This window comes from Pseudopodoces humilis, chromosome 6 (genome assembly GCF_049639895.1).
Source record: "Pseudopodoces humilis isolate 2021_Gansu_Grassland_sample_001 chromosome 6, ASM4963989v1, whole genome shotgun sequence".
Lineage (NCBI taxonomy): Eukaryota > Metazoa > Chordata > Aves > Passeriformes > Paridae > Pseudopodoces > Pseudopodoces humilis.
Window position 1 is genome coordinate 29,203,410 of NC_142205.1, and position 26,728 is coordinate 29,230,137.

Sequence of the window (26,728 nt, forward strand, 5' to 3'; positions counted from 1 at the left end):
AGGGTTTCAGAGATGAGCAGTGTATTTGTGCAGATGCAACATACTTAAATGGGAGGTGATTTTTTTTTCTGCATTTTCTTTTTAACATATTTAAAGAAATAGAATCTTTCAGATGTGTAACCTTGTCAGAATATAATAAACCTGCCTAGTCAGCAGTCACTAAAATTCCTACCCTGAGGCTGTAGATTAGTTTTAGATTGTTTTTCCAGATACTATTTTAATATTACAGCACAACATGGAAGTGTAAAGTGTAAGGCTGCAGAGCTTTTGGAGGAAGAGCTTTTTATGTTTGTCTAATTCCAGCAGATTTTATTAAGTCATTGGCAACTCCCTCGCTTAGAAAACATGTTTGTCAATTAAGAAACATTTTCTTGAAAAATTTTTTTTCAGTTCAGTGATCTCACCCCCTATATGAGTATAGAAGTGTTATCTGCAGGCATTGAATTTCAGTTTCTTACTGCCTTGTACTCTGTGGGAGGGGAAAAAAGTGAGTTGATGGGCATTGCTCACAAAACACATTAAAATTATCAGCAAAATGCATTGGGGAACATTATATTTTCATATTTTCACTCAATGCCTTGATGGGCTTCAGCCAGTCAGAAAAACCTTACCCAGGCTATCCTTCTGCCCTAAGATTTTTCAGGAGAGAAAAGTGGGAAAATGGGGCTCAGCCATACTGCACGTTGCCTCAAATTTCCAGGCAACTCTAGCTGTGCTAGCTAGCTGTAAACTGGTTGCCTTCAAGCAAGGGATACACCGTTGGGTTGGGATTTGTTTTGTTTGGTTCACTAGGGGTTGTGTTGGTTGGTTGGTTGATCGGTTTTGGGGATTTTTCCAGAGAACATGTAAAAGAGAAAGATTTCTGCCAGGGAGCAGCAGACAGCTCTTCTTTAACTGTCTCAAGTGAAGTGAAGTTCTTACATTGGACTCTGAACACCCAGGGGGCAGCTGGGTAGCCCAGTGTCTCCATCGCAGTGCAGGGAAACTGGTGGGCAAATAACCTGGGAGGAGTGACCAGTCAGGACCAGGGCCAGCCTGGGGAACTGAGGTTCAAGATCAAATAAGATGAGCTTGAGTCTTGTTCAGACATCAAAGGGGGAGAGCCTTGGATAATGTCTTTAGGCATTAGGCTTTTTTTTTTTTAATATGTGAACAATTTTCTTGTCACTCAGTTACTGGGGAGTTTTTTTGCACCAATAAAATGCTTAATGCAGATCAGTAAGTGCATCATGTACAGAACTGAGGTAACTTTGCTCTCCCTATATGCCATGAATGTACTGTTGCTTAAAAAAATACTGATTTTGTCTGAGTAAACTGGGTATTTTTAGAGTTCATAGAAATGTTCTCATAAAAGCGGGGACTTTTCTTGTCCAGATGCTTATGCAAGCAAGACTGACAAGATGGTCATTTAGTGTACTGTGCTTTGTGTGAATTTCAACAGAATCACTAGGTTGGAAGAGACCTCCAAGTCCAACCCAGCCCTAACACCACAACTAGACCATGGCACTGAGTGCCACCTCCAGTCTTTTTTTAAACACTATCCAGGACAGTGACTCCACCACCTCCCTGGGCAGACCATATTACTCTTTCCGTAAATGTTTTCCTAATATCCAACCCATATTTCCCTTGGCGCAGCTTGAGACTGGGTCCTCTTATTCTGCCAGTTGCTGCCTGGAGAAAGAGACGGACCCCCACCTGCCCACAGCCACCTTTCAGGGATTTGTAGAGAGTGATAAGGTCACCTCTGAGTCTCCTTTTCTCCAGGCTAAACAACCCCAGCCATTCCTCACAGGGTTTGTGTTCCAAGCCCCTCACCAGCCTCGTTCCCTCCTCTGGATGCATTCAAGCATCTCAGCGTCCTTCCCAAACTGAGGGCCCAGAACTGGACACAGCACTCCAGGTGTGGCCTCACCAGTGCCGAGTGCAGGGGAAGAATGGCCTCCCTGCTCCTGCTGGCCACACCATTCCTCATCCAGGCCAGGGGCCTTTTGCCTTCTTGGCCACCAGGGCACACTGCTGGCTCATGTTCAGCCAGCTGTCACCAGCACCCCCAGGTCCCTTTCTGGGCAGTGTCCAGCCACATCATCCCCAGCCTATAGTGTTGCAGGGGGCTTTTGTGGCCAAAATGCAGGACCTTGCACTTGGACTTATTAAACATCATCCCATTGGACTCTGCCCATCCATTGAACCATTCCAGGTCTCTCTGCAGAGCCCTCCCACCTTCCAACAGATCAACACACGCTCCCAGCTTAGTGTCATCTGCAAATTTATTAATGAAAGACTCAACACCCTCATCCATGTCAATAAAAATACTGAGAAGAACTGGCCCCAGCACAGACCTCTAGGGAGCCCAGTTCTGTCATTTATTTATGCTGATAAAATTTTTCTTTCCGTTTATAGCCATGGCATATGACTCTTTGCCCCATCATTCCATAAGTTTTGTATAGAGCCTCACCTCAGATTCTATTAGCTTTTGTTTATTATTTTTAACAGTTTAGTGAATAAGAGTAAATATTTACAATGTTCCTGCTATTTGAATAAACAAATTTCAACACCAAAAGTATTTATTCAGTGTTACTTTTGAGGCAAAATTGCAAAAAGTAAGAACATACCAGACATCTGTTCCTGCACTTACATGCACCATCATGCATGTGTCATAAAGAATTCTGTAGCCCTGAATAATATGGCATATAAAAAGACTCCATAAGCTGACCATACAAGGGCAATATTTTAGATCATGAAATGAAAGTACAGAAATTTTCCATTGTGATGCTTTTTGAGGATAGGAATTTGTGGAAGAATACTATTTTCTTGTCATTAGAGTAAGTTAATCAGGGGATATGAGTTCATGATTTATTTCCTGTAGTGAATTGCTTATACTAGGGTAAGAACTTTTAAATGGAAATACCTTTCAACCTATGCCAGACTCTTTGGAAAAGTTACTATTGCCTTCTGTATTTTAGTACAACAACTCAGCATGCTAAATGTTGATTCTCACCTATTAAAAAACATCAGAATAAATGCTGACTGGCTCTGAAGAATATAAAGTAATGAACGAATACTTGAATTTAAAGGACCTGTAGGTTTTAAAAACCACCCAACTGTCCTCCCTCTTAAAATCTAGGAAAACAAATTAACTGGATATGGCTACTGCTCAGGTATCATGTGCATATTCACCCCAAGAATTCCCTCACACTTGTCACTGTCCCCTTACATCCTTTGGGGGCTTGGGGCTTTTGCTGAGGGAGGCAGAGTTGGGGTTTGCACAGCCAGCAGTCTCCCTTCAAGGGTTATAAAGCTACAAAGGCAGAGATGCATCGGTTAATTAGTATTTAACAAATGTGTAAAGGAGACTGCTTGCTAATTAATGGTGGGGCTTTAATAGGCTATTAACCATTTTCCTCAAATTTCTGTAATCTATGTAGACTGTATCATGACCTTCCCCACACAGTTTGTATTTGTCTTATGTAAAGTTGCAGTGTAGTATTTTTGTTGCAAAGCTTTTCCAGAGCCTCTGTATTTATATATCTGTTAGAGAACTATCTGTGATGCCTACAGGCACTGTTTGTAAGTACTACAATATCATTGGTCTGTTTGTATTAATTCTGTTCCCTTCTGATTTTAGTTGTGTGCCTGGTTGCTTACCACATATTTTTCATGCTGTTCGTCTGGTCATATTGGAAAACAATCTTTACGCTACCAATGAATCCTTCAAAAGAAGTAAGATAAACTTAACTTCTGTTTATGAAATAGCCTAGCCAAATGCCTGATTTTGTAGTATGTTAATAACTAATTTTCTGATCTCATGTAGTTTTACACTCTGTAGAAAAACACAGATGGCAGTTACAGCTTCTTAATAGGAGTCAGATTGCAATCAGTGTAGTGACCAAGACAAAAACAAAAGGTAACAATTTCTCTAATTTTTTAATAGATATTTTAAAATGAGATATTTATGGTAGAAGAAAAAATCCTGTCCGCTTGAAAAATATGAGTTCTTTGAACTAGTGGCCTGTACCTTTGCCTTTGGAATATCAGACTTTTATGTGGGCAAAAATTTATTTCCCTATGTTTAAGACTTATATTTCTTGTCAGCATCTGTCTGTTGTCCTCTGAATTAAAACTTATTCTCTGTCTGTTTTGGTATGAAGGAACTTTTGGATTGTGCTGGGAGTGCACATTAGGTAAGCTGATGGTGGGAAGCCACAGCTGGCTAAGCAGGAAGGGAGCTGGTAAAGAACAGCCATTTGAAAAAAGAGGTCTTGGAAGTTTCTCCATCAATGGTCCTGATGGAAATTCTGCCCATGCTGCCTTTTATAGCTGGCACAACTTTTTGGCCTCTTCCATTCTGTCTCTGAACAGAAACCCCCAAGTCCTCAGTAGGTGCTGTGTTACACAGCCTCTGAGGTCAGGAGGAATCATGCTATGGCTGCCCTGTAGTTTGAAATTCCCACAAAGCAAACACTTACTTTGGCATGGACTCAACTCTAGCTGCTCTAAGTACCAGCTCAACCTAAAATGAATAGCTTGTGATTTCTACTGTCTGTTGTGTGGAGGTTCTTATCTGAATAGTTTTCATTCACTACTAGGGTATGCAGTTGTGAAAGTGAGTAGATAATTCAAACTAATTGCCATCTTCACTGGAGTTCACACTGCAGTCTTTACTACAGCCTGTGGTGGGTAGGAGCAAAATAAATTAAAAACCTATTTCATTTGGAAATTACACAGCAAAATGTATGCATGTATATGGTGACTGTACTGATCATTAGCAGGGCTTTCAAATCATTGGGCTGATGCCAATAAAAGCATTTTGACAAATCCTGCTGATTATAGTCATACAATGCTACTAGAGAATTTCAAATGGGAAAAGTACTGTAATTGAGTAACAGAAAGCAATGTGTGGTGTTCCTGCATTCTTTGAATTTACACAGTGTTGCTTGGCAGTAAGTGACATCTTGGTTGTTCCATATCTGTTTCCTATTCTACTAGAGCAGTATTTAAAAATTTTAATTAGGGTATTTTGTAATCCATATTATTGGATGAAGTCTGCAAATAGAAAAAAGAGGTGTTTTCAGGTGAAGTGAACTAGCAAATGCTCACTTGAAGAGTAATGCGACATTACTCAATACTTTTGCATTTTGTTTTCATGAGTGCTGCAGCTGCTTTCTTTTAAGCTTATTTCAAACTTTTACATGTAAAGTAGGTTTTGAGGGGATTTACTGTAGTGTGTGCCATTCTTTACTTGTACCAGCTTTATACAAGCACTGCATGAAGATGGGAGTGGAAATGGTTACCCAGGCATGAGGGTTTTAGATGTAGGACTACTCTGAGGAGCTATAAAGAAAAATGGAACAGTAGCTCAGTTTATATCAAATGAGCATTAAAAAAAAAGTATTCTAAACTAAGTTTCTGCAGTGAGAAATCTTAAGTATCCCGATATAAATCAACTCAGATGTTGGTAAGTGTTCTTGCAAGGGAAAAAAAAGAGCTGACCTGAGAAACTCAAGTTAAACAGTGAATATCCAGCTTGACTGTGGGCTTTGTCAGGAAGGGTGGAGTGGTTCCTTCTCCGTGGAAGTGAGAATTGGCTCCTAACTGCATGTTTCTGTCTGCTTTCCTATTTTATATGCAACACTTTCTTTTAGGAAAAAAGAAATCAATATTATTGTAATGACTAGCCTTCCTGTAAACATAAATGCTGTGCAGAGGGCTTCTGTTTCTGGCACAGGATGGAGACATCTCTTCCTGCCAAATATGGCCTTCTTTTCAAAGGTGATTTTGTATCATCTTTCTCTGATAAAGATAGCAAAGACTTCTGGCTGTTTCTAGAAGCTACAGTGACAAAGCTGGCTATGTTGCTGTGTTGCAGAGGACTTCAGAGTTTAAGAAATTTGTACTACTTCATGTGTACTAAGCATCTCTTTCAGTAATTCTTACTTTTTCAGCACTTGCTAAAGCCATGTTTGTTATTGTTTTGGGCAGTGACAGAAGCTGGCATTTTATTCAGGAAGATATTCAAGATATGGTTATTTTGCCATACAAGAGACATCTCTTCCTTCTCTCTGCCAGTCTCTAAAGTAAAAGCATATCCTAACACCTGCATGAAGAGAACAGCAGTGACAAAGAATAAAAGGAAAAATGCCAGACACCAGAGGAGAACTAAAGCCTTTTTTTCTGCTATTACTAGTAGTGTATTTTCTTTCAGTTAAACACTGACATCCCTAGGTTATATTCACTAGTTAATATTTACCATTGCAGAAGTAAATTGACTGGCCTTTCACAGGAGTGATAAGATCTTGATATTTCTCTTGAAGAATGTTGCTTAATACTTCTTGAAGCATTCATCATTGCATCAATACCAAATCAGAAGTTAATTTGGTCTTTAGTCACCTTAAAATAAATTAGTTATCGTGGGAACACACTGGGTTATTTGCTGTAATACCCTGTACACATTGCTAATCCATCTTTAGATAATGAATATTTATTCCTCTTTATACATCTACAGTTACATATTTAACTTGGAATTTGCTAATATTTCTTTCATTTTAAAAATTATTCCAGTTTCACCTATCATATTCAGACAAGGAGTCCCTAGAGAGGGAGCCTAGAGGTGAATCCCAGCAAGAAGTCCTAAGACGGGCAGCCAAGGATCTTCCGATCTACACACGGACAATGTCTGGAGGTAAATAGATGTTCAGGAGCCTAACAAAGGCAGGTGTCTTGATGTACTAGTTAAAGTAATTAAAAAAAGAGTTTTCAAGGGTCTGGATAGGAGGGAAGAAGTGTTTTTCATATTTCATAAAATAACAAAGTGTTCCATGAAATTTAATTTAGCTTTGTGCAGCTACATTTATTCAGTGTATAAAGATTGTTGGGAGGTAATTGCAGCATACAATATAGGATTTTAAAGTGGATTGACAATTACTTGCTTTTATTTTCAAATTGATATTAACAATTAGCTTGTGATACTAACAAATTGCTGAAGAGACTGTAGTCATTTATCATAAGTTAAAAAATAGAAACAGAATCACTATCTGCATGTCATGTCTAGCTAGATAGATCACAGTAAGAAACAGTTACTTTTACTTGTTGGTTGTTAAGTTGCAAGAAAAAAGATCTTCCAAACTAAGAGTTAATCTAGCCCTACTCATATTGTCAGGTTTTGAATGCTGGCTAGCTAAGCAAATCCAAGAGATAATCTCACATAATAAATTAAAGCTTTTAGAATAATAGCTTAAAATAGCTATATTGTTGAACAGACTTTAACATTTTTCCAGTCTAGTGAGGTTTTTGTGGGTTTTGTTGGTTAGTTGTTTTGCAGAGCTAAAAGGCTTGGAAAACAAAAAAAAAGATTATTATGATTAGCAGAGATTGCAAAAACTGAGCTTTTTGGGGTCTGATAGATTCAGCATTGCAAGTGGTTGAAGAATGCTTTGGTATTTGCAACTGACTGTGATCATGCTGAAATGCCTTCCTGGGGGTTCTGCTGGGCTGAGCTGATAGTATTTGCTTCTGCACAGACTTCAGAAATCAAAATGTGTAACTGTACATTGAAATCTAATCTTGGAACTTTTTTCTTTAGCAATCAGATACTGTGACAGATGCCATCTTGTAAAACCAGATCGTTGCCATCACTGTTCAGTATGCGACAAGTAAGAATATTTTTTAAATAAGGGATTTTTTTTTGAATTAAGCTATTTTTCTTTCTTAGCACAGAAGCTTTTATTTTTTATGAATAGATTTTTCAGGCTTCATATTTTGGCAGATCCACTTTTTTCCCCTTTTCTTTTTCTTTGGTTTAGTTTTTATTCACTTATTTCTAAGAAAGTCTATAGCTTAGTCTAATTCATTTCATGACTTACTTAATGCCAGCTTGGATTACATGGTCTTACACATTCTTTACATAATGGTTAAAAATTATAAATACTATTAAAGAATTTTCTGTAAGAATGTAACCAAAAATAGCTGATTAAAAAAAATGTGCTTTTTTTGTTAGAATCTGAATACACATCACTATCCATCTCAATCTAATCATGATATCACTTACATCTTACCCGAGGTAATAAACTTAATATCCTATTTTTTACTGGATAACTTGCAGGTTACTTTTGTTTAAAATAAAAACAGGCAAGCATTTTCCCTTTTCTAACTGAGGCCATAAAATTAAAATTAAGTTCTTGTTTGTCTCACACAAAAGGAAGTTCTTATCCATACTCTCCAGAGGTCTGATTGCTTTGTGATTTAATCTTTCTTTTGGCTGTTCTCTCTGACCCTTCTCCAGTTAGCTTGGATGTCTGTGTGTTTCTTCACTCTTGCCCCCCCATACTTTATGTATCTAACTTTGAGAGGACATTTCTTCAGAGGGCGATTTATTCTTAGCTTTAAGGCTTTTCCAAATACTCTTCAGCTCATCAAAGGTTCCAACACGATTGTGAGTTGGAGAAGACATTGTTTTGTCCAGGAAGGCAGCAGAGGCACTGAAAGAGAGATGGAGTTGAGGCAGGAAGAGCATGTTGGTTGTGTTGTATGAAATGGTGGTTGCAGTGTAAGATAGGAACATTGTCATGTGGGGTTCTAGTGAAGAAAAAAGGTGACTTGTTATCCTAAAAAATGTGAGCGAAATTTGCAGGATGCAATTAGTTAACATGTTTTGTAGAATACCTTTATTTTGTCCTTACATTACCAAAATTTCCTCATTTCAATCATATCTGATTTTCTTGTGAACATTTTGTTAACGGAGAGTGATTAATTGCAAAAGTGATTGGGATTTTTCATACAAGGTAAGCCCTTAAAAACCTTGTCTATTTGCATAGAAAGATGTATATATTTCTATAGAAACAGACCATGTTCTTGGAAATATATTTAGTTGTATGACTACATAATAATTGAATTAGCCCAGTTTCTAAGGCTCTGCCAGAAAATAAACAGTAGTTGAAAATCCTATTCAGATTGAGGACCAAATGCTAAAGTTGACCAAATCCTATAGATTGCATTTTCTTACATCATAAGTTCTTGACATATCAAATGTTTTCAGTTTGGCTTATCTGCCAGTTCTGCAGTTCCCTTGCAGGTAAACTGTATTATGTGAATTTAAAATAGATGTATTTATTAAATACATTAAATACCATATAGGAAATATGGGTAATTCTGAATCTGTACATAAATATTTTAAATCTGGCATGTTACTTTGCTTCTGACAATTTTTTTTTTCTTCTGTCTTTTGGTGATGCTTGGAATTCTGCTGGGGCTTTTTCAAGATGCATTTTGAAAATGGATCATCACTGCCCTTGGTGAGTGTACTATTGGTTTTCTTTTCTTATGTTCAGATTTGGTAAAATACACTTTTGTGGGGCCTGCCATGATGATGATGCTTTAGCCTTCCTAGAGTTAGGAATGTGTGAGGTTACTGGTCTTGCAGAACTGTTGGTGTTATTTACTGTATGTCCTCTTTTCCTAGTTACGGTGTACAGAAAGAATTTGTTAATTTATCATTTTGCTTGGTACCTCTTTATGTTTTAACAAGTATGAATGAAGTCTTCTTTAGTCTACTTCAGATCAGTGAGAACTTCTTTTAAGAACTGCATCTTTTCTTCATAGAGATTGAATATTACTGTGCCTTAGTTGAAGTGTGAGGTGCATTGAAGTGTGAGGTGCTATCCTAGGTTTAAAATGCAAGAGCAAGGCTGTGCCTGGTTCCTTTTACCGAAGCTCCCAGGACAGCTGAAGTGGGCTTGCTGGAAACACCAAGTTACCACTTTGAGTTTTATGGGTTCTTTGTTTTCTTTCATTCTTTCTCCTCTCTGCCTCCCACTCTCCCTTGTTTTGCTTCTGTGTCAGCCCACACAGTGATTTTGTTCTCCTGTCTTTTCTTAGCAACCCTTGGAACCAGTCAATAGACAGGGTGTATAATTAGTTTTATGTCGATTTGGCAGATGTATCTCACAGAAATTATTGAAGATAGTTGCTTAGTAAGGTCCAAGTTTAGAGGATTGAGTGGTACAAGGGAGTTCTTCACCATATAAAATTATCAGAAAAGTAGAATCCTCTGTGTTGGACAAACTGAATGGTAGATGGTTCTAAGCAGTTGTTTTGACACTTTCTTATATCAAATTCCAGGAAAGAGGAGGCTTTGTCCTGGAGCACGGGTGGGTGCTGGGTTCCACCTGTTTCTCTTGGTCCTGACTACAGCATCTGCCATAATGTAATTTGATTTGAAGCATCTCATCCTCTTTTGCTTCTACATGATGGATACAATTGAAAGAAATAGTTATTTGTGTAGGGTAGAGTTTTTTTGCTGTAGGGATAATGAGCATGTGAAAATTTATCATGTTCAGTGTTAGTAGTCTGCTTCTTAAAAAAACCCACAAACAAGGCTGCAACAAAGCAAACAGGTAAAACTATTGAATGTGGAACAAATTTCTTAGAACAAAAAAGACAGTTTCCTTTTTTCAGCTTTTTAATAGCTGCCTTGTTGAAAGCTCTAAGAAAAACAGTTGCTAGGCTATTCCTGGCAAAATAGCAGTGAAAAGTCTTGATATGACTAGTAATACTCAGTATTATAAACACTTCTTATAAGGTTTGTGGTCTCTTTGGGAGTTTTGTGTTTTTCTGTCTTGACATTTACATGAAAATGTTCTTCATGTTAGCTTCGATTTCAGAATAAAAATCCATTGTATCAAATAACAAATCATAAACACTACTTAGGTTTTGTATAAAGGGACAGTGAAGTGTTATTTCACTAGAGCAGAAACTTCTAGAAATACTGTTTTCCTCTCAGTATTGTTTGCTTACTATACATGTTTGCACTCTTTTTAATCTAACAACATAAACATACCCAGTTTGAGAGAGTATGCACACTGCTCATTGGTTTTAATCTAATAAGCAATGGGTGCAAAAACTAAAATAAAATAGAGAAGGTAATTGAAAGATGTGTAATACTTCCTGGAGAGATGTTCCTTTTGCAGTAGAAAAAGAGGTATTGTGCATTTTTTCCTAATTTGAGCAGATGTGCACAGTTCCTTGCTCACCCTGAAGAAAGTAACTGTGGAAAAGATGAAAAAATTTTGAAATACTGCAGATGTGCTGATCAAGCTTTATAGTTTCCTGTAAAGACCCATGTTTGAAGGTTCTTAGGAAAATATATATGACTATCTTGCCAACAAAAGTAAGGGTGCAATTCAATATAATGGATGGGTTTTAGCCTCTCTGAACATCACTAGGTTTTGCTTTGCTTTTCATGTTGTGATTTTTTGATGGGAGCAAATTGGGTGGGAAGGAAGAGGGAAAGAACTCAGGTGAAGCTTAAGGAGGGAGATCAGGGAAACAGCAATGAGAGCTAGCTCTAATTTAATATTCTGCCAGGAGAAGGATTTCTGGAGAGAGGAGGAGTAAAAATAACCTATGGAAAGTAAGACGAAGCTTTTAGAAGGCAGAGGTAATGAGAGGTTGTCATGTCCTAGCCCCAAGTCAGCTGTCTTCTGCTCTCTGTGAGTCTTTGTTTTGGCTGTCACTCTTGTGCTAATGGGAACACTGTGATAAACAGAAATATTTAATGCTAACTGCCACTAACTGCTCTGAAATGTGTAAGTGATGCATTGGTGATTTCTAGTGCTGCTGCTATTCACTGCGTACAAATGGAGCTGGAGGTGGGTACCAATGGCTTGAGGCATCACCAAAAATACTGTTTGTATATATCACTCTTAGTACTAACAAGGTGCGCTTAGGAACTACCTTAGGAATAACTCAAAACATCTCTCCTTCATCTTTTGAGTAATCCAAATAGTTAGCATTTCCTGGATTCTGTGATGCTTTTTGTTAACTGGGTTGCATCACCTTCAATGCCTTGCAAATTATTTCTTTGCCTGCCATTTTCAGTAAACTAACCCCTCAGACAGGAATAATACATATACTTTTTGTACTTGAAAATGGAGTGTTTAAAATGCTAGCTGTAATCCAAATTGTTATTCTGGACTGTTCTGACTGTATGAATGTTTTGCTGCAATAACATACCATTATTTAGCCATTTGCTGGTATATTTATCTGTTTTTCTTAGAAATGTTAGACTTCAAATCTAACCACTGTTCTTGAGGTTTAAGATTTGATGCTGCATGCTCAAACAATACAATTACAAAACCTTGGTGTTTACTTTCTCTTCAATCTTCTGAGGAACTATTTTTTTCCAGTGACACCTCTGCAGTGACACCTCTCTGGGGCCTTGTCAAAAGGGAGCATAATAATTTATGCAAGTTTATTTTGACATGAGTATCATGTTCCATTTGCCACGTGCAAAACAACAGAAGTAAATCTATCTTAGATTCAAAACACTTCATCTTCGGGGAATAACATTTCACTTGATATTTCTTTTCTCACATCAAGCAGTGTCTTAAGTAAGAAAGCTCAAAAATAAGTAGCATGAAAGGAAAGTAGGATTATTGTAGAAAACTTGAACCAGAATTGCTTGCAGTTTATCATGGAATTGGACATACATAATGAAAAAACCCACTTCACTGTGGAGAATTTTATATTTTTTCGATAAGAATAATGATGAGCTTAGAAATATATCTTTTCTTAATTAGATCAATCTGTTGTGAGTGCTTAACTGTAGTTAATATGAATGCTTAGCTATTGCTGCATGTTTAAATGACAGTGCAAAATTTATGTTTAACCAAGGTGTTATGTTTTGTCTAAACAAAATTTAGAACAAACTCTGACCCAACTTGAGAATGGGTAACAGTAATGTACAATGAAAATTTCTTTGCTATTTTAAGATTTTACCCTTACCTGATTAGCATGTCTTCTGCCATTAACCATCACCATCTCCCTAAAGAAGGGAATAATTGTGGTAACTCGTCCTGCACTTCTGGAAGCTGAAGTTGAGCCTCACCACACATTCTTCTATTTTTTTTTATTTTTTTTTTGTTGAGAATCATTTATCAATACACAAGTTTCTTTATGGATATAGTCTTCTCTTATTTGGCTGATCTTTCTGACAGCAGAATCAGTTAGGTTTTTTTAAACTCATATGAAGAGTTCTGTCAAGGTTAGTGCAAAGATAACTTTGATTAGCTTCTCAATGCAGCCAAATAAAAGAGGAAGCAGTTTACCAATGAGGTGCCCGTGGGGAACACTCCAATATTTTTTCATTTGGTGAGTGTAATATCATTATTTGTTTAATAGAGCTCTAAAATTCATAATACTTAATATGTTTTCTCTAATGGGAAGCTACTAAAGGGTGCTAAATGCACCCTCATCATCATAGTGTATACTAGATGCTCATTATCATGTATGAAAATCTTTACAAATGGGAGACAGGTGATCTTAAGGCCCATAAGTGAAAATGATAAAATGAAATTTATTTTAATATTTAGGTATGTTTTAGATATTCTCTGTCATGTTGTCACTGATAGGGAATGTTTTCTATTCCAGAGTAGCATTTCTCTCATTATTTGATGTAAATATACGTATTTTTAGGAGTCTCCTATGAATGCTCATGGTTTGAGAATTTTACTAAGAAGTTTTTTAATATGGGAAGTTTTAAGTATATAGTATGATTAATGAAGGAGGATCTGGATTAAATTAGACTGCTTTTATTCTCACAAAGTTCAGTCAAGTTTCAGTTCCTGGCATGTTACTCTCCCAGTTGACATGCAGTATGCGTAATGGTGTAACACCTGCAAACTAAAAAAAAATAGCTACCTGCAATCACATTTACATCAGCTATGATGAGAACAAATTTCATACCATAAGTGAAAATTTGATTTCAGTGAGCTGTTGAAAGAGGTGTTACCTGGTAAAGTTCTTTGGGCTTTTTTGTGGTGGTGGTGTTTTGATTTGGGTTACTATGCTAATTTGAGGATTGAAACTAAATCCATTCCAGTAGCTTACGGGATCAGAAATAGGAAGTAAAAAATTGTTTACATGCTGGTATAAATTTTTTTAGAGTAAATAAGTTGAATTTAAATTGGTTGGATGAAAGCGAGGAAAACTTTCATGACATTTTATTTTTACATGTTTTTTTGTTTGTTTTTATCAGGGTGAACAACTGTGTAGGATTCTCCAATTACAAATTTTTTCTTCTCTTCTTGGCTTACTCGCTACTGTATTGCCTTTTCATTGCTGCAACAGATTTGCAGTACTTTATCAAGTTTTGGACAGTAAGTACCTAGATCTACAAACTGTCTTTAAGTGTGTGAAGTTACTGCTGTGCAAGAAACCTCAGATTCTAAGGGGACCTACAAAAAATCATTTTTACAAGGATATGTATTGGTAGGACAAGGAGAAATGGCTTTAAGCTGAAAGAGAGCAGATATTGATGAGGTATGAGGAAGGAATTTTTTACTGTGAGGGTGGTGAGGACTGGAATAGGTTGCTCAGAGAAGTTACTGATTCCCCATTCCTGGAAGTGTTCCAGGCCAGGTTGGATGGGGCTTTGAGCAGCCTGGTGTGGTTGAAGGTGCCCCTGTCCATGGTGGGGCGTTGGGAACTAGATGATTGTTAAGGTCCCTTCCAAGCCAAGGTGTTCTGTGATTCCAAGGCATTACTTCATAAACTGGTATCTCCTAATGTCATGTACAAAAGTATAGCCTATATATATAATCATAGCCTTCATTTTTTACAAATTATTCTCCTCTAAGAGACACTTCAAAGTTCAGACCTAAATTTCAGGTCCTTGCTCTCAGTATTTCCAGTTTCTCAAAAAAGGACCTATTTCTTTAACTTAGATGCTGTCACCAACCTAATTTCATGGCTGTCTGTACATAGAATGTGTATAATCCATTTATTGATATTCTTGCTGTGTGGTGTACTTGTCTGTGTACTGAATTTGATTTGGCTGAATAGAGGATGATTAATAATCAAATGAAACAGCTATTTCCCCTATTCTAATGGCATTTTTTTTTTAATTTTTAGAATGGCCTTCCTGATACTCAAGCCAAGTTCCACATCATGTTTTTATTCTTTGCTGCAGCTATGTTTTCTGTCAGTTTGTCTTCTCTCTTTGGGTATCACTGTTGGCTTGTCAGCAAGAATAAATCTACATTAGGTAAGTGAATTTAATGCTTCCATGTTTGACAGCAAAAAATAGATAATAAATGTATCTTATATGCATGGGGGTAGTGGAGGAAGTGGGTAATTCTACACAGGTTCCTTGGATCTTGGTTAGAAGACTCCTGAGTTCTTCTGATTTCTGGAAATTTTGACTCTTTCTCTCTTGCCCCAAAGGGCCAAGTTATTAATAAATTTAATGTTCTTCCTCTTGCTGCTTTCCGCCCACAGTTTGTTAATAGAAACTGAATAAACTAAAGAAATTAAAATAAAATCAAGATAAATTTCTAATAAATGTTAGATGGACTACTACGTGCTTGCACACGTAATGCTTGAATGCACATGTGTCTGATCACAAAACTTAATACATAAATAAAGACTAGAATACTTAAGTGCCTGTTCTCTACTGCATGCTAGAGTAATAATGCCAATTTGCAATATAGTCATTAAAATTTCTAAATCTCTAAACACTTTCGTGTTGATGTAAGCTGATTTAAATGAGGCCAGTGAATTAACCTGTTTTTCCCAGTTCTCTTAGGATTTGTTTATGATGATTTTGGTGATTAAAGGAAAACTTTGAAAATAGGTATCTGTATCACTGGAAGAAAGCTTGTTTACTTCAAGATTTCCTCTAGGATTTTTGAGTTTCTTCATTATTCTAAGAAATCACTGACTTTGAACAATTTTTTACTGGTATTCATTTCTGTCTAGGTTTAAGTAGAGAAAAGTTTTATTAAAGATGCTAATTTGAACAGAATAAATTGACCTTCTGTTTATAAACTGATCTTAAAATTTTAATGCAAAAACTTTGTTCAGAGGTAGTCATAATACATTGCACTTCTAATTCAACATTTAGTGTTTTCAAAACAAATGGAATCCCATACTGGTGTAACATATTTCCTGCTTACTTAAGTTACTCAAAAAGATCTGGGTGTCTCTTCCCATTTTACTTTAGGAGATTGCTCAATATGTGAAGCCCTAAAAACTCAGTAATTTGGTAATGAAGCCATGATAGCTTTAAGTGTGACTGTGCTTAAATCATCCTGGGAGCTCTTTTCCTATCCTAATAGGGGTATTTAAAAGGGTGCCCCCATTTTCCCTTCCCCCTTCTTTAAAACCCATTGTAAATGAATGCACACTGCATGTGGAAGGTCATTTCCAGCAGTTCATAGCTAAGGTCTGACTGCAGAAGGACAGTCTCAGCATGGTTCTGACAGGCTTTGTGGGGCCTGTGCTGTCAGGCCATCAGAGCTTGCCTGCTATGTACAGCCAATTAATGGAATTAAATGGCTATCAGTTGCTTGGTGGAAGGTGAGTAAAATTTCTGCCTCAGGCACTTTACAACACTTGAAGCTATATTTAGCCCTCTTCTCCAGAAATTTAGGTTGGATGGCCAGGGGGAATAATCTGGGTCTATGAGCAAAAATGTTTCTTAATGCAGTGGTAAAAACACACAGTATTTTCATACCCCAGTGTGTGAAAGTCTTACTACTAAAGTTAACCTTTTCTTCTTTTACATTACTTTTTCTATAATAAACCCTTTGTTTAGGTTTTTCTTTGTTGAACACTATCTGTGGTATAGTCACATGCTGAAATCTTCATATAAACATATGCTTTTTTAAAGACTGAGTTCCTCACTCTTCCCTGCCTTGATGAGGGAGAAGGGTGAGGGTGACCTCCACCCTTACTCAGCCATTGGACTTGCTCCACACGCACAGTGCCTGTGTAGCACTGACTTTGGCTTCAAAGAGTGCACTCGTTCTCAGGTTCTCAGTCATTTGGGCAGTGACATTTCTCAGCCTTTCCTCTTGGGTGGTGGTACCCACAGAGCAATTCCCTAAGTACTGGTGGGAGACTTAAACGTGCTAATCTGCAAAGAGGTCTAATTACTCTTTTTATTTTAAGAGGTATTCAGAGCTCCCATATTTCGTCACAGAACAGATAAGAATGGCTTTAGCCTGGGCTTCAGCAAAAACCTAAGGCAGGTGTTTGGTGATGAGAAGAAGTACTGGTTGCTGCCTGTGTTTTCAAGGTATGCTGTTCCAAATGCTTCATTTGTTTAAGCTGTTAAATAACCAGGATCCTGAGAGTTTGGGGGATGGTTAGTTTTTTGAAATAAGATATAGTAATACTAGAATAAAAAAAGTTCTTCAAAGTTGAGAGGTTTTTTTATGTATGACACTAATTCTGACTTTTTCAGTTTAGGGGATGGTTGCTCCTTTCCAACTTGCCTTGTTAATCAGGATCCTGAGCAAGCTTCCACACCTGGTGGACTTAATTCAACATCCAAAAAGTAATCTGCTTTTTTGTTACCCATTTCAAATAGTTGATTTTTTTTTCATGTGCACACATAAACAGAACAACGTATAACATACTTAAATGTGGCAAGCAAATGAAGAGTATCCTTTTAATAAATCCAAGTCAAATTTTAACAGTTAAGCTGTAAATCAGGTAATCCTCAGATTTATATTTAAATTTATGGAAATGAGGGGGGATGGGTTTTTTCCCCCTGGTGCTTTGTCTCGGTTCAGTGGCATCCCAGGACCTGAATTTTTCACACTTGCCTAACAATCACTATCAGCAGTATTCTTTATGCATACATATGAGATGGTTAGTCAGTCTGCCTGTGATACAAATCAGCCTTGCATGGCTTTTGGGGGACACCTGCTTTTTCTTGTCTGGTGAAAGCTACTTCATATAAGGGAATCATCCCTAATGGCACTTGGGCCAAAGGGCAGGAAGCTGAATATTAAGTGTTGTTTCTGCTGATAATAGAACATGTTTTATTAATTCTCATCCTTAATGGACGTGACATCTTTAAAGTGTGAAAAATATGCACATTCTCCTTTAAATAAATTCATATTGCATCTTTTTTGAAACATTTATGTAATGAAAATGCGATCAGTATAGGGAATAAGTGGCTAAGAAATGATTACGGAATCATACTGACAATCTTTTAGTCGTAAAAGAAATATATGACATTTCAGCTAGCTGTTTACTGACGTTTTATCTTATCCCAGCATTCTGTAGCTTACATTAGGAAAGAGATTTTGGAGATGTTCTCTCCACTATTTATCATGTCAAGTTTGTTGTAGTGAAGAGGAATATAGGTAAGAGTGCATTTGGGGCTGAAGTACATGTATTATTACAAAATAGCTGTCAAATTAAAAATCCCTGTGCTTTTTAGATTGTGCTTGCACTTGTGACAACTACAGTGTAATGTATGTAATGATAAAAAAGTAGTGATTCATCAGACAAGAAGCAAGGTGAGGTAAGGAAAATACTGCGTATGACAAGCTGTTTGTAACGTATGGTAAGATGATTAAAAATTACTGCAGTTCACTAATGTTCTTTTTATTGGCACTACAGTGAGAACCATCTGTTTCCTGCAAAGCCATTGCGTGATTCCCAGAGCCACCTACTTACAGATACACCATCTTGGTCAGAAACTGCTGCAAAGGCTGAAAAGGGCAAAGTTGGTAAGGAGGCTGCAATGATTTGTGCTGTATAAACTAGTTTTGGAGGATATAGTGTAACAGTGACCACAGTCACATGGCTTGTATTCATGAACCAAAATTCATGAGGGTTTTTTTAAATACATGCTTGGAGGGAGTTCTGTGTGTCAAGCTGCAGTTAAACCTGGCCAAGGAATATCAGAACACTGATGCTAGTAGGTGCTAATTATTTTTTAAGCTAGGCCTGATGGCACCTTTTGAAGCAAATTGCTTATAAAGAGGTGACACCTATTTGCAGCTAGTGAAAAGCTATGTGATAGACATGGGACAGGACTAGGCTTGGTGTTAGAGTAATGACATTAAAATGATTGTTAATTCAAGGTTGTATTATTTGCTGAAATAGACATGAAACCTTTTCCTGTGGGAATACTATTTTTTTGTCTTTTAAGGTATGAGTAATCCTGCATTAACCATGGAAAATGAAACCTAATTTCCCTTAAAAGAAACATCTGAATATGTAAGGAAAGGTATGTTAATATTCTCTGTATTTAATATTTTATTCGATGATCCTTACCATTTGAAGAATGCACAAAAGAAAATTACTAGAACACTTCCTATCTGTTTTCTTCAATTAATTTTTTTACTATGTGTATTAGCACATCAATTCATAGTTTTAAACTAAACCTATTTCTTGATGAGTCATGTTTGCAAGTTAGTTTGATCTTTATACTCATTGGTGTTTAGGTAATAGACTTATTATTATTATTATTATTATTATTCCCGTTCTTTAGAAATATACTGAAATTGTTAATATTCAAGCTGTTCAGCCAATATTTCTAACACTAAGTTTGAAAATTAGGCTGATTCTTAACACTGAATGCAAAGATCATAGCTTTGTCTCCTAAAACAGGTAACAGTATATCAAATGATGAAGCAAAAAGGATTTAGTCTAATATATAAGCTATTAGTGTCTTGCTGTGGTCAGGTACTGAGATGCATCCTATTTTATAGTAAAAACATGCTGCCTGCTGAAGACAAAAGATGTCCATGTGACTTCCTGAGCATGTAATCACCTGTTGTCAAAAACTGCTGAGATTTTCTTGATTTCTTGCATTGATATCTTGCAACACAGACTTCTCAGAAAGCAGGTTTGAGAAGCAGCTAGTAAATTCTGTTAGGTGCATAACAGGAGTTGACCTTTTCCTGGGTTGTGGAGAACGAGCACAATCATCACATTAACTCTAGTACTTGAATATAGCTAACTCCACCAAAACGTACAGAATTATATTATTTTGTATTTAAAATTGTATAAAAAGTTTGACTCCAACCCTAAGAATTTCTGCATACCAAATGATTGGTATGGAGGAGCTGTTCCAGCAAGGTCATTTCTTCTCTGCTGCTGGAAGATGACCTTTTCCGTCATCCTGAAAATGTGTCTCAAGTCAATGTCCTTCATTTATGTGTGATATGATTCTTGGACATGCTGTCATGGCTGTGAGTTTGCTCGTGGTCCCTCATGGAAGAAATGAAAGGCATGAAAAGTCATCAGGGAACTGCAGTGATTGTTTCTAGGCCCATTGGGAATGGTATTGCACTGTCAAGGCAGATTATAAAACTAGTAGGTGTACAGATACCAGCAGATGGGCCCTTGTACCAAAAAGTCCCCTAAAGTTCAGTTTGGTTCACAAGAGAAATTTAAAAACCTCTTGGCCCTTACATTCTGGTTTTGTGTTCAGTGATGAAGACACAGTTCCAGATATAGGTACATCTGCAAACTTGATGATGATGTGAAGTGTTAGAGGTGTTGAAAATGTGGGTGTCAGATGAACAGAGTTAAAGAGCTGAGTGCAGGAAACTCGGTGTCTGCAATTTTCACTGCTCTGTGTATGATATTTTAATAGAATATAAATTCCTCATTCAAACCCTTCGTTCAAAATGTAAAATATTGCATTTCTACACTGTTTAATCCATCAGTTCTTTCAACAAAACAACAGCTTCTGGAAAAGACCGAATTACTTACCTTCAGTTAGTGTAATGTCTTACGTATCATCCCTAATTAAAGAGTAAAATACTGGAGACAGACTTCAAAGAAACAGATTATTGGATTGTTACAGAAATACCATTAATTGCAAATAGTTTTATCAGGTTGGAGTTCTACTTTCTGAAGTCCTAACACTTTATTACACTTTATTAAAACACTTAAGTAATAGCTTTTAAACTTTAATATTTCTTTGAAGAGTGTGTGTACATTTTATTGGAACTTTGTCAGTCAGATTACTCTGAATATCAAACGTGGTCTGTGACTGTTCTAAAGATGTTAAAAGTGGGTGGGTTTTCCCATCAGTTTAGCTTGATAAACATCTTGTGCTCTTGTTAAATTCTTTTCTTCTTTTAATCCAGTCTGAGAAAGAGTTGTGTTTGCAGTCTGATTATTTCATTCTGTGGGGTTTGGGGGCTTTGTTTGGGGTTGTTTTTTCTTTTTGGAAGCATCTGTTTTGAAATGTGGCTTTTTAAGGAGAGACTACTTTCAGAGGAAGTTATGTTCCAAAGAGTAAGTCTAAAGTCACATTAAGGGGCTCCTGGAAGTTGGTTTTGCCTCACTTGGATTCATGCACTTTCAGAAGGGTACTAAGGCCTGGCAATTCCCTGGCATGAGCATAAGCACCAGATTGGATGTACCCTTAGCTCTGAGATATTTCTGTGTGGCAGTTAAAACTTTCTGGAAAAGTAACAAAAAAGATAGATTACTGTCGACATATGTGTGACAAACAGTTGCTGAAATAAGAACCCTTATATAAAAACTTCTTTTAGCTACTTTGCATTTAACTTCATTACATTATTGTCAATATATGAGTTATATTTCTTCTTAGGAATTGAATAGAATACTTCTAATAGAGCTGCTGAAGTCACTACAACAAAAACAAGCAATTTCATCTTAGATATGAAAAATACAGCCTGCAGCCCCTGCCAATGTATTAGAATTAGAATTTCTGTCCCACCAAAGGATCTGTTCAATATCCTATATCCTATAATCCTTCATATTTCAGCAGAGGACTAATTACCAAAAGTGCCAGATGTAGTTTACACTAATGTAATAGAGAATTGTTTTTTAATTATGTTGGTATCTGAAAGTACTGTAAAAATAGCTCTTGCCATTTTATAAGCTGGTGGCCTGCTTGCTGTGTAGTCAGTACTTATCACTGTCATTCTGAAGTGGATTAATAGCATATCTATGAACAGTCTTACTGGGTTCCTCTTCAGGGTGGGAGTTTTTACTCTGCTGTTAGTAACTTTTCCCTTCAAGTTCATGAGACTTGTTACAATAATTTTTAAGCATTCTTTGATTCTAATCATTTGTTTTGTGATTAATATTCTGTTCCAGTTTAAGAACAAGCTGTTGTTGGAAGGAAGATGCATTCTTCCAAATATCAGCCCTGTTGGCCAGCTGCTCCTGTCTGCTCCTCTATGGATGTGCTCAGAAAACAAACTGACAGATGATTAGCTGTCTCCATGTCACTGCTTGAAACACGAAACTAAACACACTACTTCTGAACCATATAAAGGATGTCTCAACTTAAAATTACTGGGTTTGAATGGTGAAGGATGACTGAGTACCAGAAAGTGGATAAAAAGAAGTCTGCGTTTACAATTGTAAAAGTTCAATGGCTGGTTTTACTTTGATATTCAGCACAAGAAAAATGTGACCCCTTACTATCAGTTCGTGTTCTTGGCTTGGTTTTGAAAATCTGTCTTTTAATTCAAATTGTTGTTAGTTGACTTTAAAATCAAATTTTTGCACTACTGGCTTTATGAGGGGAGAACAGCCAGTGTTGATTAGGAATAGTTTAATTGCTTGGTGGACTGTATTTTCTTTTGAGCCCTTGATAAGCAATTTTTGAAGATAAGACCTAAGTGTCTTGACTATTTTTGGAACACTTTTTGGAAAACATTATTGTAAAAGCTCTGTTTTCCCTCAGATCTGCACTACCAATAATTTGAAAAGTTGTTGAGAAGGAAAAGAATCCTTTGGTTAATTGAATGCCAGAGTGGGCCACTCCTCGGTAATGTGATAAAAAGCCTGTGTTCAGATGGGTAATATGTAAATGAAATTGGCCAGCTGGGGATTTTGATGGAAGTGTCACAGAATAGTCCTATGAAATGGGATTTTATTGTCCCATTTAGAGCTCTTACCCCTTTGGGAAGCAAATGTTGGCCCTGAACTTAGATCCAAAAGGTATTTACCGAGGGCCATTGTCTTTCAAGCTCCTAATTTCCTATTAATCAGTATTTGTCTCAGATTTCTTTCTTCACTTTTTCTTCAAGACACTGCCTTTCTTACTGAATAACTTATTGAGTACCATGTACAGTCAAGGAGACTGTTATAACTTGTGATATTTGCATTTACAGGACAATGGACTTTTGATTGCAATACCAAAAAGCCAAGCTGCTGCACGTAGGAAATCCCATTCAATTAAGTTAGGAGCTAGCAGCTTTCTTAGGATCAGTTTACTGACCAGAATAAAAGAGGCATTTTTGGCTTTCAAAGTCAAGGAAGTTTTAGCAACACAAATCTAATTGTCTTGTGCCTTTTGTATACACTATATTTATGGTATCAGTGTTTACATTTAAATGCAAATTTCTATTCTGAAAACAACTTTAGGAGGAACTTAGTTATGCTTTCTAGGGGGCTAGATAAAAAGAGGACTCTAAAAAGAAAGGTGAAAATCTGTCAGACTATGCTCAGTTCAGTTGAAAGAGGAAAGTGCTTCTGTTATCAAACCTGAGTTACTTAGTAGGTTGGTTCACAGTATAAAGATGCTAGTCATTTGTTTATGGAACTGGCAACAGGACTAAGTGATATAATTCTGAAAGCAAAAGATACTATTATTAACTCTTCTACCAGCAGGTAACTTCAAAATTTGTCTTTCTTGGGTTTGCAGCTTAAGTGATAGCTGGTGTAGCAAAATGTGGCGCTTTTTTTTTTTCTCTAGTGAGGGAAAATGTATTTATTTTACTTTTTTTTTTAAATCTAAAAATTTTACCAGCCTGAAAACATCTGTTTATTGCCAGAAGTGCCAGAGTGTGGATCCCTTGATGTAGAACACCTTTTTTAAACTAGCATGAAGGTAGCATACAGTTTACATGATGTCTGCAGAGATCTAGTAACCAAAAGATTTTTTGCAGCTCTTTATTCAGTGTTGTTCTGTCAGCTTACCTCATATTCATGTTTGTTTAAAGGCAAACTTGTCAAGGGATAAGGGGGAGAGGGAAAATATATTTTTTAACACTTCAGGTTCTCAATCTTGTAGAGTCTTGTTTTTTATGCAGTTAGGTGAACACAGGGTGGATTTTCATGGGGCATGCATTTAAAAATACTAAGTAGAAAGTTGAAATTCAGCTTCAGTGTATCTTGCGCCATATTTTTATGTAAAGACATACATAAAAACATAAAAAGATTTCTTCCCCAGCAAAACACATCATGGAAATGGGTCTCTCTAATACAGATGTCAGTCTCTGTGTCCAGGGCTCTGAGATCTCTCAGTAAGGCTGAGGATCATTGTAGAGAAAGGACAGGGATAAGGGATCAAGAAATGCCTGGCTTCTCCATATCTCAGAAGTCATACTCAGAAAGCACAATAGCCCTAAATAATCTGCAGTTTTGTTGCAGTCAGAGGCTGTCCCCCTCAGAGAAAACTGGTGGAGGCATGGGAAACAGACACTGATGAAGGGAGGAGAAAGAAAGGATGGTAGCTCAGAAGTAAACACTGAGTAGATCTAAGCCAGAGGGCTGTAGCTGCATCTGCTCTCTGGATGGGCATGAGCTGTATCTCCATGCACAGCACTGTCAGCAGGCTTTAAGGGTTCCTGGCAGTCCTCACTGTGTAGAGTATGGACAAAATTGAGCTAATCATGCTCCAAAGTATAATTTCTGATGATGTGACTGTACTCTTGGCTTTAAACTCTAATACTTTCTATAATAAGTAAAAATTCTCTTTTTGACATACTGACCATTGTCAGTGTTACAATGCATGCAGGAGAATTCGTGAAGAAGTCAGGGTAGCAAGGATGCAATGTTGTTTGTCTGCCTACACTGATTCTCCTGTCCTTTATATTCTTGCTAGGCACTTTACTACAGCCTTTTGTGTAATTTCTGTATTTTTTTTAAGGAGTGCTTTTTACCTACTGTACAGTTACTAATCTACTTTTTTGCTAAAAAGAAAATAATATCCCTGATATTTGTCTAGAGGTATGACTGCATTTCAAACTCTAGTGGAAACTGGATGAGTTCTGCAGACTCCTCAGATGGGCCCAAGTCCCAATGACAACAGAATTAAATTTATTTTGTATATATGTAAACAGTCATATGAACCATAGCTCCCTACATGTGTAAAAAAATTATTTTATTTGTAGGTTAGAACAAACCCAAAACATCTGCACCAGAAGTAGTCCACACATACTCTACTGGTGATGGAGTACTCAAAGTCTTCACAGAGAACTATTTTTGTTATGAAAATGGAACACAATCTTTGTGAGCAGTTAAGATACAGCTGCTGTTACGCACTTTAGTTCTTTAAATGGAGAAGAAAAACACTGTCCAGTTTAGGTTACAGACTGAAAGTTCTTTAGTAGACTGTGGCTGGGCAGGTAATGAAACACAAACTCACAGAGGTTGGAAGGTAACACCACTGGGATTATCTGGTCCCTGCTCAAGCAGGATCATCCTAGAGCATATTGCACAGTATGAAATACAGATGGTTCTTGAGTATCTCTTGTGAGGGACACTACAGAAAGGAAACAAGTTTGTCTCAGTGTGTGGAGTGCTGGAGCTGGTTTTCATTATTATTTGGACTGAGAGTTCTTCCCCTGGTTCAGTTGACTGGTGTGTGGAGGGGTGGGGGGAAATATATTTCTATATAAATTTAGTGTATAACTTTACCACTTGTTAATGTATTGCTCACATAAATAAATGCTTCATGTTCAGCATGCCATGTACGTAGCAGTCATTGACACGCTACCAGCAGTTTTAGTGATGGTGTATCTGAACAGATCATCTCTACTAGGGCTTCACTAACAACCCAGTTGCTATGAATGTCCCCTCTTACCCCTTCATCAAGAGTTTTGGACTTTTTTAGGTGTATTTCCCTTCTCCAAGGTTTACCTCACAATGCACTGACACTGAAAGAGGTTGAAAAGGAACTAGTTCTTCTATTATCTTTCATGGGGGAAACACTCCATGCCTTTATGCTGGCAGAGCAGACAGCTTTGAGTACTCCTTTGAGTACTGTTGATGGTCAAAAATGTGAAATTTTGTCGTTTCCCCCCCCCCCAAAAAGGGGGGTGGGGGAGGTTTGTCTTAAACCCCCTATACCATAGAAGTGAGAATGTACAAGAAAGCTTCTAACCAGGACTGTCACCCACAGCAGCTTTGCTTCATGAAGGTTCTCTGCACCCTGCCAGGCCAGATTCTTTAGAGCTGTCTGACTTTCCCCTTTCCTAAGTCTTCCTTAGGAAAGTGCTGGATCCACCTCCTGTGCAGAGAGGAGTGAGACTTGGCTTAGGGACTTCTGAAACTTCAGGAACAGTTATGTAAAGGTGAAAGCAGCTTTTATTTCTTCCACTTCAGACATAACCTGCAGTATATGGTCCAAGCTCATCCTGTTTTTAAAACCCTTCCAAAAATATTGGTATTGAACCATACACAAACATTCTCATCCAAAACAAGATTTAAAAAAAGTATGTGCTGCTATGCAGTGGGGGTGGTGGGATGTCTTTATTCCTACTTCACTTCCATCTATCACCTGCTTGTCAGTGACCTTGCAGTAGGATAGGAAAAGCAGCAGCCTTATGGGATTGAACTTTCAGCAGGTGACATCTGACATAACCTAAGGAAAGCCTTGCTGTGTTCCCTCAGCAGTTTTTCAATTGTTCCTTCTTTTAATTTTTTATCATCTTTCTGTCTTCTCCTTCCCTTCCCTAGAAGTCCAGATTAGAAGAGTTTCATTTGACATGTACAATCACCACTTATATTCTCTTTATTTTTCTCCCTCCCAAAGTTGATTCTATATAGGTAATTCCTTCATTTCTCCAAGTTATCATTCATCATTGAAATACAGTAACTCAGTCATCCTGAAATCCAGTATTTGAGGCATTGATCACATCCTTCATCCTAGATCAGTGTAATCTCAAGCAGATGGTCCCAATAGCTTGACTGCAGCAGTTGGAAGAGTGTGCTG

The 26,728-nt window shown here is 37.2% G+C and overlaps 1 protein-coding gene across 3 annotated transcripts in view; it reads left to right on the top strand.

Annotated features, from left to right (window-relative positions):
- The window catches only part of ZDHHC2 (zDHHC palmitoyltransferase 2), a 36,270-nt gene extending 10,769 nt beyond the window's left edge, over window positions 1–25,501 (top strand). Inside the window, exons 3-13 of one of the 3 annotated variants that reach the window (XM_005517694.3) lie at window positions 3,626–3,720; window positions 6,559–6,679; window positions 7,580–7,649; window positions 9,255–9,287; window positions 14,030–14,150; window positions 14,905–15,037; window positions 16,945–17,071; window positions 17,240–17,332; window positions 18,409–18,518; window positions 18,944–19,021; window positions 21,877–25,501. In XM_005517694.3, coding sequence (XP_005517751.2) covers window positions 3,626–3,720; window positions 6,559–6,679; window positions 7,580–7,649; window positions 9,255–9,287; window positions 14,030–14,150; window positions 14,905–15,037; window positions 16,945–17,071; window positions 17,240–17,332; window positions 18,409–18,518; window positions 18,944–18,984 — 944 coding nt within the window. In that variant the 3' untranslated portion in view covers window positions 18,985–19,021; window positions 21,877–25,501. Of the gene's footprint in view, window positions 1–3,625; window positions 3,721–6,558; window positions 6,680–7,579; window positions 7,650–9,254; window positions 9,288–14,029; window positions 14,151–14,904; window positions 15,038–16,944; window positions 17,072–17,239; window positions 17,333–18,408; window positions 18,519–18,943; window positions 19,022–21,876 lie in introns of those variants that run through there. The other 2 variants (XM_088056858.1, XR_015772761.1) reach the window with 2 other exon arrangements.
- The last annotated feature ends 1,227 nt before the right edge of the window (window positions 25,502–26,728 follow it).